Source organism: Haemaphysalis longicornis, unplaced genomic scaffold, assembly GCF_048455015.1.
Source record: "Haemaphysalis longicornis isolate Haplotype H1 unplaced genomic scaffold, Haemaphysalis longicornis Haplotype H1 scaffold_1, whole genome shotgun sequence".
Lineage (NCBI taxonomy): Eukaryota > Metazoa > Arthropoda > Arachnida > Ixodida > Ixodidae > Haemaphysalis > Haemaphysalis longicornis.
This window is the reverse complement of record NW_027526203.1, coordinates 213,062,374-213,080,578: the sequence shown is the minus strand read 5'-3', so window position 1 is coordinate 213,080,578 and position 18,205 is coordinate 213,062,374. Positions and strand designations below refer to the sequence as shown.

The following is an 18,205-nucleotide window of genomic DNA, read 5'->3' as shown; positions in this document are numbered from 1 at the left end:
ACGCGATTCGTTCGCGGTATTTTCACGGCCGCGTCGACGATTTCGTGCCTGCGGTGGCTCCTTTCCTGCACAAGCTAGTGCGTTTGTGCCTTGAGTAGCATTTTAAAGAGCGGCAAACGCGGCCGTTGATGCTACCTAGCGTCACTAAATAAGCTACCGCACTACTCCGCGGCCGGTGCTGCCGCCATGTTGCCGTCGCCTGCCGCTCGGCACGCACCGTGCGGGTGGTTTTCGCGGCGGCGTCAGCGCACCTCAGGCGTGCGCGGCGCGTTTTCGCTTGCAGAAGAACCAGAAAACGTTTCATGCGGTTCACGTTTTCGGCGCGCGCGAACTTGTTGCGTTCGGTAACTTCTTGGGGGCCTCGAACACTGGTTTCCCCTATTCTAAAACAGTGTGGGCAGGCCCCGAAGTGGTTTTCCCTGACTGGTAGTACTTGATTGAAAAATTCCCTGACAACTCCCTGACTTTTCCCGGTGGCTCAAAATTCCCTGACTTTTCCCGGTTTTCCCGGTCGCTAGACACCCTGTAAATCGCCTGCACTCAGCCACGTCAGGCAATGTCCCCAAACAAATGCCCTCGCTGCCCCTTTAAGGGGCCCGGCAACACGCTTAGCAGTGCAAATAAACCTGCACGACGCTTACGTTACACTGCCAGGAATACCCGAGCCAAATATTACAAGTGTACGTGAAGCAGCGAGCACGCAAATCGCTGTTAAAGACTAGGGAAAATCCAACTGTGCTTTCTTCAATTTCCCTGATTATGCACCACTGGCACCACTGTAATAACGTCCTTACAGCAGTGGCTGTCCCATTGGCTGTTGGTCAATTTCCCATGGTGATACGCCGTCAGCACTGTGCACCAACCTCTTCTATGCCTGAACATGTGCGAACAGTTTTGCTGTTTTTCGCGTTTTTAGTGCTAGCGGAGATTCAGTGATGAACTCCATCCTTCCCTCTCCACCAGGCCACTAGACAACAAATGTTTATTGCTACAAAAAACACCCCACCAGCCTGAGCACGCGCTTGCGAGCAGGCTGCTTCACCACATGGCACAAGCGATGTAGTTTAGCTTTGTGAAAATGGCGTTGCACAGAGCTATTATTTTTTAAGCTATTCCTGGCACATTCCCATTCAAAATGTGTATTTGGATCTTTAGTGTATATAGTTTTTGGTATAATCACGTTTTTTCGTGATGTGCCATTTCGTATTTATGTACCAGAATATATTTTTTTCTATGAAAGAGGATTTATGTAAAATTTGGGATGCTGCACAGTTTCCTGCAGTCTTATTTTTACTGGAAAATAAATTATTTCAGAGACATGAAAAAAAAATTACTGCTGTTGGTACTGCGCACTATGATTGGTTTAGCTGCACAGGTCTGCGGGACTTTGGGGTTTGATACGACGCTGGCCGATTCACGCAAGCGACAATGTCTTACGTGACCGCATTTGTCGAGCGAGCACCATGTTTCACGAAACATTGTCTCCATGAACAAAACAAGTCAGGTACAAATACGTTCACAAACCAAAGGCAGAAAACTGCTTGACATGGTGTGGTGGCGCCATCTAGGTTCAACCGTAAAAACGGCCCTGTGATGCCATTGCAGACGACGAAAAGGCACAATTTAGTGGGAAAATCAAAATTTTAACTTCAATTAATTTCTTAGAGAATAAAGCATCGTTTGCATTCAGACAAGCGCTGGGGGCACTATAAAACACGAAATCTTTTGAATAACACAAACTCGTGTTTTGTTTTCATGGCTCCTTTAAATGGTTTTAGATGGATTAACAAGGCCTTTCACTCTGCTACCGGTCATGTCCCAGTTGATTTTAGGGTATGCGTTGCCTGTTCAAAGTAAACTTGGCTGAGGTTAAATTTCTGTGCAGTTGGGCTTTAATTTAGACCACTTTGGAATCTTCAACATGCACCAAAACATCACCCCCCATCGGTGTTTTTTATTCAATAAATAAACAAAAAACACTCGTGGCCTGGAATACAGTCCAGCAGCACAATGCATTGGCCAATGAGCCTGAGCCACCATGGCAAGTACACTTGGAACTATGCTTTTGCAAGACTAAGCCACAAGAATCAAATAGCTACACCAATGGCTCAACGCCCTGTATACAAAAGTGAAGCCTATTTTGACTAGCTAACACGGGAGTGCAGCTTGAAGATGACAGTACAGCACAAAGTTATAACCCGGCATGTTTAAGGTACTGCCCTTTGTGCTTGCTTTATCGTGTAATTTTTGGCACGCATCACCTGGAAATGTCATCGACGCAAGCACATGCTGTGCACAAACCAGAAGGACACGCGTGTTCTGCAGCGAAATCTGCTTTCCTGGCTCATTAAAAGGGCATTTTGAAGTGACACTTCGAATCTGGGTTAAATATGCAGCTTTGCACAAACCTTAAAGGAGCCATGGAGAGAAAATACAACTTCATTTAATTTGAAAGAACTAGGATTCAGTATCTCACTCAGCTCCATTACAGCCACAAAAGATGTTTTTTTAACGAAAAAAAAAAAAAAAAAAGGCAAGAAGTATTTAAAAACTCAAATTTTGCGCCACAGTGACGTGTTATGAGCAAGAATGATTTCATACAGGCCAACAATAAAACAACTTTCAGTTAACTGCACGTTAGCATTCAAGTGATGTGGTCAAATGGACTAGAGGCCCCATTACAGACGTCCAGTCATGTGTCGTCGCGACAGGTCAGTTAGGCGGCCGCCAATCGCACAAACAAGGTTCCGTGACGTCATAGAAAAGTTGCGGGAAATCGGCTAGAGGGTCGCGACTGCTTCACACGTTTTCTTTAATATCTCCGTTATTTGTTCGAAGGTTGCGATAATATTGGTATCATTGTTATCGGGACTAAGCAGTCTTTCTAATAAACATAACTTGTATTTTGTCTTCACAGCTCCTTTAACACTAATCACTACTGTACTATCTTGATCACAGTTAGGGTGAACACGGGGTCGCATGTCATTCCCAGTGATGCTACCGGGTTAGGCCGCTTTGGAGCAGCTTTTGGAGCAGGCAAAAATGTGTTTCGGAGCAGCAAAACCAGCTTTCGGAGCAGGTGTTGATACAAGCAATTTTAAGACACGTATTGCATTCATGATAGATAATCACTAAAAGCACGCCCTTCAACGATAATAAAAAATTAAAAGAACCCAGAACATGGATATTTTGTCCCCATTTTCATCAGTCTCCTGAAGAATGTCTGCATTGAACTTTGTGCAGCGGCCTGCACAACAAAAATTAAAAGAAACAAGCTCATTTTATACAATAAAAGATGTACTATGAACAAACTAAAAATTGCTCATCACAACGAACATGCTATGTCAAAACGAGCACTATTTGAAGGCTATCGTGAGAGCACTGACCAATAACATCAGTAGCGCCACGGCTTTGACTGCATAATTGAACACCACGCTCCTCCCCGTGTTGCACATGCATCACTATTTAGCAGCGTCAGCGCTGCCACCGTAAGGGTCTAAAACGACAAGCCACCGATAGCAGCGCTATTGTTTACAAAGGCAGCGGGCAGTAATTTCTGGCAACCAACACGCAGCACCTGGCTGAATCCCGCCCCTTCACGACAGGTTTGCCGCAAGCAACCAAAACGCCTCCGTTAATGACAAGGTAGCCCATTAGTCCCCCCCCCCCTACCCCGAGACTATGTTAATTCCCTGCGAGGCCACATGCGTGCATTTCACCTTCAATTTCCACGTATGTGAATTCTATGCCTCTATGAACTGTACGTGAAATCTAAGATGGGCGTCGTCATATGCGTGCCGTACTCGTGAAGCTCGGAAACGTCAGGCGTCCTGAAATTGTCATACTCGCTTGCCGGCGTGCGGCCCGAACTCTCCCACCGTTTCCTGCCCTTGCATACTATTTTCTCCCCCCTGCACTTTGTAAATTTTCATCTGTTTACAGTACAATCCCAATGATACGAATCTCGCGGCACCGCGAAAAATATTTGTATCATCCAAAATTCATGTGAACAACACAGACCAAAAAATTAAGCACTAAAACAAGTTTTCGATTGTTTATTTTCTTAGTTTCGCGTGACGGAATCCGTGATGTTTTTCTGCTTTTTTTTTTAACCTCCATGTCACCGAGCGGTCCTTTCTGGACTTCCATATCTTCACTCACAACAGGAGCGTTTTTGCACGTGATTCGTGCGCGTCGGCGTTGCGCGCGCGATATTTTCACGCCCGCGCCGGCAATTCGGCGCCCGCGGTCAGAAAATTATGCGCGACACCCGTGGCACTCGCTAGACACCCGCGCGACGCGCAACACCCGTGGCGCGACACCCGTGGCGCAACACTTGTAACGAATTGCGCAAATGGGAAGGCGTGCGTGTGCCTCATGGCGGCAGTTACGAAGTGCTCGAGACAGCCGGCTGGCTCCGCCGGAGATGTTTAGGCTTAGCACCCCGATATATATTTCATGGGCGCTTTCACTACCGGCGTGGATGATGTTTTATAGCACCGTTTTCGCTCACATTATTAGCCCATTTACCGCACAAGAAACTTCGTGTGTGCTTTGAGCGGCATTTTAAAGAGCGGTTGTCCCGCACCACTTCGACATGAAACCGCCGCCATGTTGCCGCGGCCGGCCGCACCCCGCGCAGTGTGCGGGTGGTTTCGCGGCAGAGTCAGCGTGCCTGTGGAGTGTGCGGCGCATTTTTGCGAGCAGAAAACAGCTTGGCCGTTCCCGGAAAAAGAGCGACAAAGAGGGCAGAGAGCCTGTACATCGTCGTAGCTTGCTCGCTCCGCAGTCGGGCGCCTCGCCGACTCGTTCTTATCATTCACCGGGCACCGCAGGTCCGTTCGTAAGAGGCGAAATTTTTTCTATTTCAAACAGTGCAATTTCGCTGGGACTTATCAGAAATTCGTATCATCCCGAAATTTGTATCACCCAGAATTGTACCATCCAGATTCCACTTTAACTATAACTTCTGCATCCTCAGCTCTTGCCTACTTTTCTTCCAGCACAACTACACAGGCACCCGGTCGACGCGTACGCTGTCGGGGCGCGTTGGCGAGCGAGTACGGCAATTTCACGTCGCCTGACGTTGTAGCCGAGCTTCACGAGTGCGGCACGCATATCACGACGCATATCGCGGCCCGAAGACCGCGAGGCGGACCGTCGTGACGGCGGCAGCCGGTCTCGCGAGCCCAATAAGTGCGAAGTGCACTGCACGGAATTAACAGTCTCGAGTGGGGGGGGGGGGGCAGATTTCACAACGCCTACGAGGCGCCAACCGCAAAACGTATCATCGCTGTTATCACAACCAGAGCCAGTTTGCCTTGGCTTGGCTCGGATTGCGTCCTGAAAACAGGTGCACCGCGATGTCGCTTTCAATGGGGAACCTCAAGTAGTTGTTTCGTTTCTGAAAGTCGGCGTGCACCCTTGGGCGCAGGATCACCAAATTTAGAGGAAATGTAGCAGGATGTAGCAGCTAGAGCACTTGGGCGCAGTTTGGCGCAATTGGCGCAGCGGTAGCATCACTGCATTCCGTGCTCGGGCGCCGCCTGTCGGCGTTCCGGGTAACTTCGCACGTGCATCACAGCCTCGTTGCAAACGAACTGCGCATGCGCGAGAAGCTACCCGGAACGCCGGCGGTGCCCGAGCTCGGAATGACATGCGACCCCGTGTTCACCCTAACTGTGATCAAGATAGTACATGTCACTGTTCCAAAATGGCAAGGCCTTTCTTCTCTCTCTGGACTGCAGAAAGGGAGGTAGTACAAGCTCTGGGATGCCTTAGTACAGAATCCTCACAAGTGTTAAAAAAGGTTGGCTGGAGGAGCCTTTCCTAAAGAATGCACGCTTCATGAACTGTACAACTTCCCTCCTGTCACAAATTTGAGAAACCCTGAGCTACAAAACCCCATTACAGAATGCCCCAGTGTCAACTAGGCAACCACCCTGTACATGGACACACGGGACAAACCAAGGACAAAGATACTGACCGTTGGTTTTTGTAGCTGCTGCATCAACTGCACCTTCTTCCTTCACTTCAGCTGTCTTTTCAGGCTCCTTGGTTGCCTCAGCTGCTGCCACCGCTGCACAGAGGTAGCCCAGTGTCACAACACACACAGGCAATACACAATCTGCCCACACACTGCCAGCGCCCGCTTCACAGGTATGCCAGGAGCCCAAGCCTTTCATGTCCATCCCACAACACATCCCACGACAGTGCCTGCTGTGTCAGCGCATGCGTTCACAAGGGAAAAAAAAAAGGGAGGGAGGCCCCGGCATCTTGTCTGCACAGTTACCACCAGATTCTCAGCCACGGCATTAACAGTAAATAGCCACAGCGACATTGTGTAGTGATGCTGCACGTGCCATTAACTCCACATCACCACCAAGCCACGGCTGCGAAAGCGGCATGACGCACAAAATGCCCATGCTGCAGTGCAGTTGCCTGCAAACACTGATATCGACACAGGTGCAACTGCAGCCTGCCCATGTCAGACTCCATATATCATATCAGGTAAGTGCCGTCTAATGCCCCGTTCAGAGAACAAAAGCCAAATAATGCTTCCAATAAATTGCGAGTGTTCACATGAACACCGAGATACAACGGTAGTGCAGTAGTAGATGCATTGTTAGCTGGGAGACCAAGGGGAAGGCACTCAATTGAGAGCTGAATGATCTGTGGCCAGTACCAAAACACTGCAGCTGGCAATTAGCTGATCTGTGCCGACGACTTCACTCATGTCTTGCGACAGGTAGGCTGAGTACACTACGAGAAACAGTAATTGACGTCGAGGTAAAGCGTTTGAGCTCAGCGGGATGTAATACTGCTGCTCCCGCTGCCCGTAGAAATGCTGCACATGGCCTGTGCATTCGACGTCACCCTAGCAACAGGTACATGCAGGCACCAGAATGGCAGAACACGCATGGTTGCCAGCATGCGCACCACGCGAGTGAATACAGCCTCATACAGCTGCGTATGGCAATAATAAACTTAGTGTTCTCACATGTGGCAAAGGCAGCAAAGCTTGAATAGATGAGAAAGAAATGAAGCTTTTTCATGAAACTGCACTGTCATTTGCTTGTTTCCCACATCACAAATTTATCTACTACTTAAATATTGAACCAAATGCACAAGTGAGAAAAAGGAGGATTTTCCAGGTTTCTCTAACTCTAGGGACACTTGAAAATTTTGGCAACTTCTATATATTTGGAGTAGTCTTCAATGGACCAGATCTTCAATGGACCACCATTGTGTCCATTGAAGACCCCACATCATTCAAGAATGCCCTTTCTGTACATGTAACGCAGTAACCTGGTTTCCGGAAATATGCCTGTGTTTACATACTGCCTGTACTTCTACACTGTTACCTGTTTTCATGCACTGTACCCACCCCCTCTAACGCCGTAAAGGCCCTGAGGGTACTCTAATAAACAAATAAAAAATAAATAAATGTGCTCTAAATTTAAGCACAAATAGCCTGTTTGGCAAGCTTATAGGCTCTGTCTATTTGTGCTTGCTTTTGCCAGCATCAACCAATCGCAGAGCTGGCTGGTATGACATAGGTTCTGTTGCAGGAAATGAGCTAGAGGGTCGCAAGGCCATTCCGTTTTTTCCCTAATTAGACAGCTTATTTGAGCGAAGTTTAGGTTAAAAGTGGTGTCCGCATGATTCAAACAAGGCAATCTTTTGAATAAACCAAACTTGCATTTTGTCCTTTAACTCTTTCGCTACCGCAGAAAATTGACCAATTTTTAGGGGTTCAAGAAAACATTTTTTTTCCCGCTAAAAAAATATTTAGGCACTAATTGCAGGACCACAAAATGCAGATTATTTAACGGCCTTTCCAATAACACCAGTTTTTTAAAGGTTTTCATATATCATAGTTGTGAAAAAAAATATCAAAATCATAATTTTTGTCAAGTTGCCAAAAATAATGATAAAAAAGGAGTTGTGTATATCAAACCACCGGAAGTAGAAAAAAATTAGAATATACATTTTGTAGGGAAACATTTCAAAAACACACCCTAAAAAAAATGTCGACTTGCGCGGAACAGTTTTTCAGATATAAAAAAAAAATTTTAGCACGCACGGTGCTCGTGTCATGCGGTGAAGCCCAACCTCCAATTCAAAATGTGAAATTTCGGGTGGTTCCCTGGAATAAATCTGGCGGTTTGACATTATCAGAGGCACCAATTTGCCCCCACATAACGTAAAAACATCTTGTCAATGGCTGACTTTGCATTTACAGCGAGCACAATATTTGGGACAAGCACGCGATGCGGAAAAAAACATGCATGAAGTTGAAAACGGAACGCCGTGGCTGATGCTTGTTGTCGTTCACGGTCAGTTATCTCTCAAAACATAAAGCTGAGCTTTATTATCACATTCTTACTCGCAATTGTAGCCTTGCTCGCAAAAATGAGGTACGATCAGCTAGAATCGTGCCCTGCGATCTTTGGCCGAGTAGCAGTTGCGCGCTAAAAAAGAACAGCACAACGAGCCTCCTCTATTGCAGCGCCACCTAACATTTTTCAAATGAAACAGTACAAAAACTTATCAGAGACTCCGTCCGAATAGACCGTTCAACTAAGCAGCAACATTAGACAACCGGATATACTCTCGCATGGAAACGAAACTGGAAGGCGAACAGCTGGCAGTGTAAGGCCGGTTTGAAGCGCTGTCCTCGGCGGAACAGATATCTGGCGACTGGGTGTGACCTTTTGACTTGCATCTCAAGTTCTTATCGCAGAAATCGGGTTAGGGTGGGGGGAAATCAGGAGCGGCGTGCTTTGTTCGAGGGGGGGGGGGGGTGTAACATCTTTATTTGATCAGTCGCGGACGCTTCAGGCGCCATGGCAGGTAGCCTTGAAGTTGGGTAACTGCGTAGTAGCGCTAAATATGAATTGCGCGATGCAGAAACGAAACCGAAACTGTTGTAAACTGTTTGCGAATGGTCCTGAGGTAAGTAGAACTACCACAGTACTTAGAACAACTTGCGCAAAGGCAATAAAACTGCATAAAATCATAAAGTAGCTTTGCAACCAGGCACTGCTTGACATTTTCAGCCGATTTCTGGGATTATTACTGTCAGAGCGCGAACCTGACGATTGAAAATCATTTGCTAGTTCCCCATTCACGCCCTGATAGCAAAAAACAAGCGCTGGTGCAGAGTAATTACGAGTTGCACGCATTCTTCGTTGGTAGCCGTGACGCGCGATGACCACGCCCCTTTTCCACACCCAGGTGATTCAAAAGCGTGTCAAAAATCACGTTTCCGTTGCAAAAATGAAAACAAAACTGATTTTGAAAGGCCATTTTCTGATCTAACTCCGAACAGCTTCACTTGTTCGAGAAACGCCTGGAACGCTATGAAAAAGCGCTCCCAAAAGTATCGATCAAATTGATCGATTTTGATAGGCGCGGTAGCGAAAGAGTTAAAGTGTTCCAATTATCATCTTACTACCCTGTATGAGCAACCTAAAAGCAATGGAATTTGTTAGACATTTCTAAGCAATCTGTGCACTTGTAGAGCAGCAGTAAAAAAATTGGTCGCCATCCTGCCCCGCGAAAGTGGATGTCCAGCAAAGCTGTTGTAAGCCATTACAAATGGTGATGGAGGATGTTTCTTGTCTTGGCGGGCTTGTCACGTGTGCTCGGCTAGTGTCACTAGATACTGGTACAGTGTATTGGCACTCTTTTCCCCTATTGTCCCATGCCGCCACCATGATCACCGGTCAGTTCGCATAACGCGACTTGTTTACACTGCGACAATTCATGGGCACCACCATTTTGTTGTTTATGCGCCTTAGTCTGTCAACGCTGGTAGGCTTAGCTTGTTCTCCCACCACTGCGGCTGTGTGCGACTGACATCGTTCTGAATGCGAATCAAGATAACGTGTGTAACAGCATTTCAGCAGCAGAAGTGTGTTCAAAGATGCCGTTTTGCTGCATCTTCAGTATTGTTAAAGGAGTACTGACAAACAATTTTAGTGTTAGGGTTCTTTTTCGCTGCTATGGGTGCCTACCAGCCCCGACTGCAGCGTAAAAAAATTCTTTACGGCATCGTTTAGCATCAGTTTCGGTTTCAACAAAACAAAAACGCCGAGCGGCCGCCATGACAGGAGGGTGCCTGTGACGTCACCGTTCTTGTCGCACTGCTGCCGGTCTGGACGCGTGTGAGCAAGTGCAGACCGGCTGAGGTCTTCCCCATCCCCATGCGCCCGGGCAGCATGACGCCAGTCCCAAAACCACGAAGTGATACACATGGCGCAGCAGCACGTGCCAACCGCAGCCAGCACATCAGCTACATCACGGGAGCCCCAGCATTGGCAGTTTGGGGCAAGGAATAGATGCTGGCCCACTCTGGACTTTCTCGTGGGGAAAACACAGAATGGATTTAAAATACGTTATACTGACCGGTTACGGCTGAAACTTGCTGGGAGATATCTCCTGATAAAAAGGAAGCATTTTACATAGTTATCTCAGCTTTGAAATTTCGTGTCGCTACTCCTTTAAGGGACACTGCTCTTAAAAAAACTTTTTTAATTTTTAAGTAAACTCTGTGAAACTCGTCAGTCTTGCTGCTTTTCCTCCACTGATTTCAAATATGGCATTATTTTTTTTGTTGGTCAATTAGGTCCCGAGATAATTAGAGATAATTAACCATTTTTGGAGGAACAATAGACAAAACTGTGTTGGTAAGAAAACTGTAGTCTTTACATTTTCTAATACTATGAACACTGGTGAGTGCAATAAGACAATTAGTTTTTTGATGCGTCGCTTGAAACTAATTTTACAGCTCGTTAAACCTTGGTGGCAACACTGACAAGGAGCCATTTTGAGTGCCAACTTCAAACACTGAAGTTTAATGAGCGGTAAAATCAGTTCCAAGCGATGAATAAAAAAACTGATTGTCTTATTGCACTCACCAGGGTTCATAGTGTTGGAAAATGTAAAGATTACAGTTTTCTGACCAACACAGTTTTGTCTATTGTTCCTCCAAAAATGGTTAATTACCACTAATTATCTCAGGACCTAATTGACCAACTAAAAAAATAATGCCATATTTGAAATCATTGGGGGGAAAGCAGCAAGACTGACAAGTTTCATGGAGTTTACTTAAAAATTAAAAGAAATAGTTTTAAGAGGGGTGTCCCCCCTTAACAAACGCCCTGGTCAGACGGTGAGGCCGCAGATGCAGCAACCTCACAACACTAATGAACAACAAACAAAATGGCTGCGTTGCTGACTTGTGTGCCTGAGTGGCGGCACTGTAATATCTTTACTGACACTACACTCTGCTTCTCTGGCGACAAATGCTTGTTCCTGCCTAGCCTGACGCATGCACTCAGTGTATTGGGCAAGAACTCTTTAGTGACACTAGTCCTGCCTAGCCTTCAAAGATATCTGCAAACAAACTTTACCAGGAACACATCTATAACCGCTTTTTATCCGTGAACTTTTTATCTGTGAACTAACACACTGAGCAACAAGTTGTTAAACATTAAACTTTATGCACTTTTGTTAAATAGTATGCTAGCCAGACATGGACAACGCGGTTAAAGATACCATACGGCGGAGAGTTTCGCTCATACCTTCAAACATTGTTTCTCTAAACAACTTGAGTAAAGACCGGTCACCCTTTCTGCATCTATTCTTGCAAAACAGCTTTTTTTTCCCCCCAGAATAACAGCCACCACTCAAGAGGCATCTTTAAACTGTTTTGCTGCCATAGAGCAATGCTTAAACACACTCAACCATGGTCATTGCAAGAACCCCCCGTAGAAGGGGCATTCATAAAGTCAGTATTGAATTGCCAAGGCACACAGATTAAACAACAAAACTGATGCAAGTTTTAAACCTTTCTCTTGTTCCACCACATTGAAATCATCTGCACAATATCTCTAAGCTGGGACACTGCACATTGTATCACTCACTGCTCATGTTTTAGCTTTCCCTATGATTGCTGCCATTTTTGTTTTTGACCCCCCCCCCCCCACTATGCAAAACAAAAGACAGTGCTAGGAAAATGTTAAACTGACGAACTGTGCCGATCTTTCGTATCTTTTACAACAAACTGTGCTTATAGTAGCGTGTGCAGGGTTTATAATTTATACATTCAAGCACTCTATCTGAACATCTTGAGGGGGAGAGCAGAAGACAAATACACAAGAGTAGACGGGACATGTGATCGTGCATTTATCAAGTATTTGTGTTCTGGGCAACTAAACAGGATTTAATTTAATATAATACCACAAAGGTTAAGTACGAAAAGGCCCGTTTAGTGAAAAAAATTTTTGCAGGCTTAAAAAAAATTGTGTTTCACTGCAAATGCGTGTGGCCATTCCGACAAATCTGAACGGCGGACACTGCTTTCAACATGTGAAAACAGCAAGATAGCTTCATTCCGCATTACGCTATCGCTGAGGTATTACTGAAAATTACATAAAATACAAATTCAGCCCAGTTTTCTGCTCTAGCTAGAGGCATTTTATGCCTTACAGCTAAATACAGTGATGGCAATTATTTCAAGCTATCTATTCCACCCAAGAAGCCAGTAAAACAAATTCCACCAATTAAAGGTCTGGTTTACTGGGTTTCATTAAACCCATTTCGTGCCACAACCATGCCAGGTGCCTTGACCAACAATTTTTCAATGATAAGCCACCTGCATCTTTGGATGCCATGACATCTCGTAAACGTGCAAGATGAGTTAAATGTATGCGATTATGACATGAGCTCACAAATGTTTGGTAAACAGAGAATGCACGTGGTTATGAAATGAGTTCACAAATGTTTCGTAAAGATAGAAGGGTATCAGCTTTAGAAAACAACAGCATACAGTCATGGCGCTCACATTGATGGAGACAATTGCTTCTTGCAATAACAGTGTGCTTAATTCGTATTTCTTTTGGAAGCCTCCCAGCTGAATTTGAGCAGAGTTCAGATAAGAACAAAGAATTTACACAAGAACTTGCACGTTTTCAGATATCAAACGAAGACTTATCTACACGCAAGCACATTACAAGACTGCCTTAGGCTTTGCTCTAAATTGAGCAAAAAATGTTTCCAGAGTTCTCGTTTTTGTGGGAAAAATTTGGCAAAAGAAAGGCTACAAAGAGTTTGTCCTAGCCACAAAACTTAATGCACCCACTTACTCCCCCATTAAAATGAAGTTGCTACATGTTGAAAGAGTAATAACTCACAAAAGAAACAAAATGTATTAGTAACAGCACCTTGACCACGCGTATACTAGATTTAAGGCATGACATTGGGTACATGTCAACCTTTACCTTGATTTTTCATTGGCTCACTGTTGAGGCCCATTCACAGCCAAATGGAACAGTTTCCAGAGTGAACCCGTTTTCGAACTTGTTAATGATACATGGCAAAGATAACGTACTGTGGTGTCGAGTGAATACTGAAAAATTTCCTTAGAGGCCATATCCAAGGTTTAAACAGCAACAACAAAATATTAGGTCCGTGGGATTCGGTCCGCACTTCACTGAAACAATCCGCGACAGTTCAATGCAGCATTGTGCACAGCCAGCTTGGCCTTTCTCGTCTGCTTCTGCACAAAGCTTGCACCTGCTGTCTTGGACGCACAAGGAAAAACAAACTGGTTCTGCACTCACAACATGGGCACAGCAATGCTGATGGCAAAGCTCAAGTGCTGCAAACTGGATTTATAAAATCAATGGCGGTACAGAGAAGAAATGCCTCACGTGGTGCAGGCAAGTCAAACGCCTGAAGTAAATGGCCCTTTACCAGTGAGCTCCACTTCCAGCCAATTTAACCAAAATTGAAATAGTCTATGAGTTACCAATTTAAGGGGTAAAAACCAAAATGGCTTAAAATTGCTTTCTTGCCACTGTCTTGACACGTCTACCCAAACATTTGTTTTCATCCATGGCTGAGAAAAGCTCACGCCACACAAAAGCAATTCCGATGACCACTCCGCCCACTGACATTTTCGGCGACGAACTATTAAAATGGCTGTTTGCCACTGGAAATTATTACCAGCCACTGAAAAAACCCTTATAAACTACCATTGAGACAGCAGCATAATCCATTGGTATCGCTTAACGTTCACAAGAAATAATCTAACACTGACATCAAGTAGGCATATTAATCGTGGGCAAAGTAAATTGTAAACTTAGGTTCGAGAACCATCCAGACTGAACAAGTAGATTCAGTGACATTCCCAGAAGGTTTAGAATATTCTAAGTGAATTTCTACGTACGGCATTTTATCCCGGACAGGGCACGGTTAAAAATTAGTGACAACGCGAGAATCTACAAAATCATCGTTAATTTAAACGCGCAAAGGGGGAAAAGCGCGCCAATATTCCTTTGAAGCGGAGATATTTTGCCTGAAAATGGACTCCACAAATCTAGTAGTACAGTTCAGTGGCCCAGGGGATGATTCTTGCAGAATGTATCAACTACTAGCCGCAGCACACAACTGGTGATAAGGCGGCTCTCACGCTTAAGTGGAACACCGGCGAGCAAAAGGATAAATTCCATACCAGGCATCGACGCAGTAGCATCACCGGAACCCTTTTCTTCATTTTCGACGGACTGGATCATTTTCTGAAACAAATAAGCTGGCAGTCAGGAACCAGCAATCTCGGCTCTCGAGGCGAAAAGGCTGAACGCAGCACAGTTCTGCCAACCTGGGCGCTTGCGCTCGCGCGCTCGGACCAGCGTTATGACACGTCCCACCGAACGCGGAGCGACGACGAAGACGACGAAGCTGAGCAATGTCACGCGGTGCCACGCTTCGCCCTACACGGAACACGCTGTTCGGATTGTGCGAAGAAGAGGAGGCAAACGATGCCCGCGTTCCACGCGCCCACCCACTCTCGCGTATCAAGGGGCGCCGCCGAGGCGCACGCCCGGTTGACTTGGCGAAACTCACGTGTTCCGACCAACATGCTTCTCGCAGTCTTTTTCTTCCGGCCAAAATAGACAAGTGCTCACCGAACACACAACGCTATGGAACACGTGAACGCGATAATGGGCCAAATTTTCAAGGTCTGTCGGCGCGATAAGAGCAAAGCTCCCGAGGTTGGTCAGCGGAACGGCTGGAAGGCCACGTTAAGGCACCGGCACGAATTTTAATACCAGAGGGGAGAAAAATTTCACCAGATCGGACGAGGCCTGCACGTGCAGACTAGCGTTGCAAAAAAAAAAAAAACTGGACCGGGTGTGGTAACGCGAGTTCAATGTCGCCTCGGCACGTTTCCCTCGCGTTCCGAGACCATGCGCTGCGGCGAAGGTAGCGCGGAGGAACGAACACCGCGGCGCACGCCCGTCGTGTTCGGACAGCTTACCTCGCTTGAAGCCGCAGGTTCGGGCTGCTTCTGATTCACGTCCTTTTCGGGACCCATTTCCGCGCTGTCAGACGGCCACAAGTGGGCTACAGTCAACTATGCTACAAAACAAACCTCCCTCCGAAAATGCGGACTGGGAAATGTGGCTCGCGAATTCTTCGATGCTGCGACTGGGAAGTTCACATGGAAGCGCATGAAGTGCATCACGGGAAACAGGAAGCATGACGGGAAGAGCTAACCTCTCGCGAGCAGACTACGAGTATTTTTGGTCTTTGTAGCCCAAAACTTTGCGTTAAAAATATTTTTACCCTGTAGGATACAGTAATTTTGTTTTTTTAAAAAAGTTTAGAACATGTATTTGCAGCAGAAGTGCTTGTTTCGTACGGCGAGCACGGCGACTTCGCCGATAGGCTGCGTTGGTGGCGTCTGCATCGGACTTCCGTTCCGGCTGTACGACCACAGAACAGGCAGAACAGGGTTGTTCTGTGAGGGTACGACTCGCCAGCAGTAGAGCAGGGAGAGTAGACTTTCTCTTTCCTATGCTTGTCTGTTGAGCCTGTCTTATCTGGTATCCATCACTTGCGCTGCTCTGTGACCAGGTTAGCTCCGGTCATGTTGGCGACATACCTATCCTCCCGTGCCTTCTCTTCGTCTTCCATCACTCGAGCTGCAATCAAGCATGTGGTGGTTGTTGGAGGCGGGTCCATGGGAGCCGGAATCGCGCAGGTGTGTAAATCGGGGCATCCCCGTTTGTTCCCCGCTGGTTTTATGTGCGATCCATGACATCGCTAATAAGAAAAAAAAAAAAAAACGTATCGTACTGGCATAACCGTCGTACTGCTCATTACTGAGTTCATAGTTTATTATCTGGCTTGCGTCTTATGCGCAGCGCATTTGTAACTGTACCTGCATGTTGCTTTCCATAGGTCGCATCTCAAACGGGCCACAAGGTTGTCCTTGTAGACGTATCGAAAGACGTCCTTGACAAATCGAAAGCCCGAATCGAAGACAGTTTGAAACGAGTTGCAAAGAAGAAATTTGCCGACGACAAAAAGGTGCGTTTTGCTGATTATATGGAGCATACCTTGTGTACGCCTCTCATTACATGCGAACGAATGAAATCATGGTCTGTCTGCCTCGGTCGTCTTTAGTTGTGGTCTTGCCTCGTGTGTAAAATCTGTACCTCAGGATGTCGCCGTCTTGACGTCCATGCTGCGGGGCAAGTAAAATAATTAAAACATTTCAGTAACTGTAGTTCCCTTGCGTACAGGAGGCTGCGATGGTGGTTGCAAAGGCTTTTTCAGCACACTTGCTTGTGGCCATCGCTGAGTTGTAATTGGTCAGCGTGAACGTCTGGTCCCTGCTGGAGTTGCAAACAAGCTACTCATTAGCCGGCCATGTCACCACCGCCTAGAAGTAGAATCCCCTGGAGACCAAATGACATTGTTAAAAACAGTGGAAGTTCAAAATTGCCAGTGACCAGTGGCTGAAGTGTCCGCAAGGGGTCTGTCACGTGGTAAGAACGAAAAAGAGGGCGCAGTGGAAAGGATACTTTATTCCATTTCATCTAGTTTGACAGCTGATGCTGTCATTTTTGTCAGCTTATCCAGCGTAGCAAACCAGCCACTGGATGATGCTTAATTGAGCAATTTGCTTTTTGCAGAGGCATTGGTGGCGCTGTTTAGTCGGGCAGTGATGTGATTGCACAGCATTCATCCAGCTGACGCTCCCCACCCATTCCCAAGATCCACATTTCCCGGGCACGTGGCTGGGAAGTGAAATTTTTCTAGGCCGTTATGTTGCGTACTAAGTTCAGTATGCAGTCTCGACACGTCTGACTACATGTACTGTCCTAATCACTGTCAACAGCCACACAGAGTGGCATGGCCTTTGCTCCTATAAACCAGCGTGGCAGCGCAACGTTGAAGTGGCACAATATTGTCCTACCCTGGCGCAGTCAAGGCGTTTTGTCACCAAGTTGACCAAGTGCATGTTGTTTCTCTGAAGGGCTATTACACACTCGCACTGATATGGCTGTGCATTGAACTGTTAATGGTGCACTAAAGGCTGAATAACTTTTCATTAGGGGTGTGCGAATATCAATTTTTTAATTTCGAAGCGAATTCGAATAATAAAAACAAAGTTCGAATCGAATATTTTTCGAATACGAATACTTATTGTTTTTTTGTAAAATTAAAGTTTTCACCATCTAGAGACACAAAAACTGCAACTTTATTGCAGAACAAATCACACAAAGTGAAATTAGGAATTACACAATACCATTGCATTCAACAGGTTAAGGTCTGCACTCACTTAAATGTTAACATGGAGAAAGGTTAACTGCTCGACATGTTCTAGGAGCAGTGACAACCTCCTGCTCGTCACGACTCCGCCAGATACCGAAAACAGCCGCTCACTTGAGACACTAGTGGCTGGCATGCCCAATACCAGTGGCGTAAATCATGGGGGGGTCAGGGGGGTCCTGACCCCCCTTGTGTTGGGGCTGGGGGGGACACCCCTTGCAAGTGTCCCCCCCTTGAGATTCATCTTTCATTTACCTTTGAAAGCTAAAACAACTGTTGTTTTTGTCACTAACTTGTTTTTATCACCAACGAGGTACGAAAACGGGAGTGCCAGTGACGCCCCAGTTGAAGCAAGGGCCTACTTTCGACGAATATTTTTTTCAATAATTGATGCAGCTGTAGCGGGCATTGAGAAGAGGTTTAATCCAGATTCTGAGGGAATCGTGACGTACAGGGCACTGGAACTTGTCCTTCTGAACCGGTCATCAGAAGCAGATTTGGACGTGATCCGACGATACAAGAGCATCGATATCGGTAAAGTCGTGTCTCGCGCGCGTGCGCTTGTTGCACG

General features: G+C 46.2%; 2 protein-coding genes across 4 annotated transcripts in view; one reads left to right on the top strand and one right to left on the bottom strand.

Annotated features, from left to right (window-relative positions):
- Positions 1–15,532, bottom strand: part of LOC144141510 (uncharacterized) — a 38,370-nt gene extending 22,838 nt beyond the window's left edge. The window contains exons 1-3 of one of the 3 annotated variants that reach the window (XM_077673067.1): positions 15,332–15,532; positions 14,525–14,588; positions 5,987–6,079 (exon numbers count right to left, since the gene is read on the bottom strand). In XM_077673067.1, coding sequence (XP_077529193.1) covers positions 5,987–6,079; positions 14,525–14,588; positions 15,332–15,388 — 214 coding nt within the window. In that variant the 5' untranslated portion in view covers positions 15,389–15,532. Of the gene's footprint in view, positions 1–5,986; positions 6,080–14,524; positions 14,589–14,671; positions 14,820–15,331 lie in introns of those variants that run through there. The other 2 variants (XM_077673061.1, XM_077673073.1) reach the window with 2 other exon arrangements.
- Positions 15,533–15,761: 229 nt separating this feature from the next.
- LOC144141535 (hydroxyacyl-coenzyme A dehydrogenase, mitochondrial-like) overlaps positions 15,762–18,205 on the top strand; it is a 50,265-nt gene continuing 47,821 nt past the window's right edge. Inside the window, exons 1-2 of the mRNA XM_077673081.1 lie at positions 15,762–16,057; positions 16,258–16,386. Coding sequence (XP_077529207.1) covers positions 15,944–16,057; positions 16,258–16,386 — 243 coding nt within the window. The 5' untranslated portion in view covers positions 15,762–15,943. The remainder of the gene's footprint in view (positions 16,058–16,257; positions 16,387–18,205) is intronic.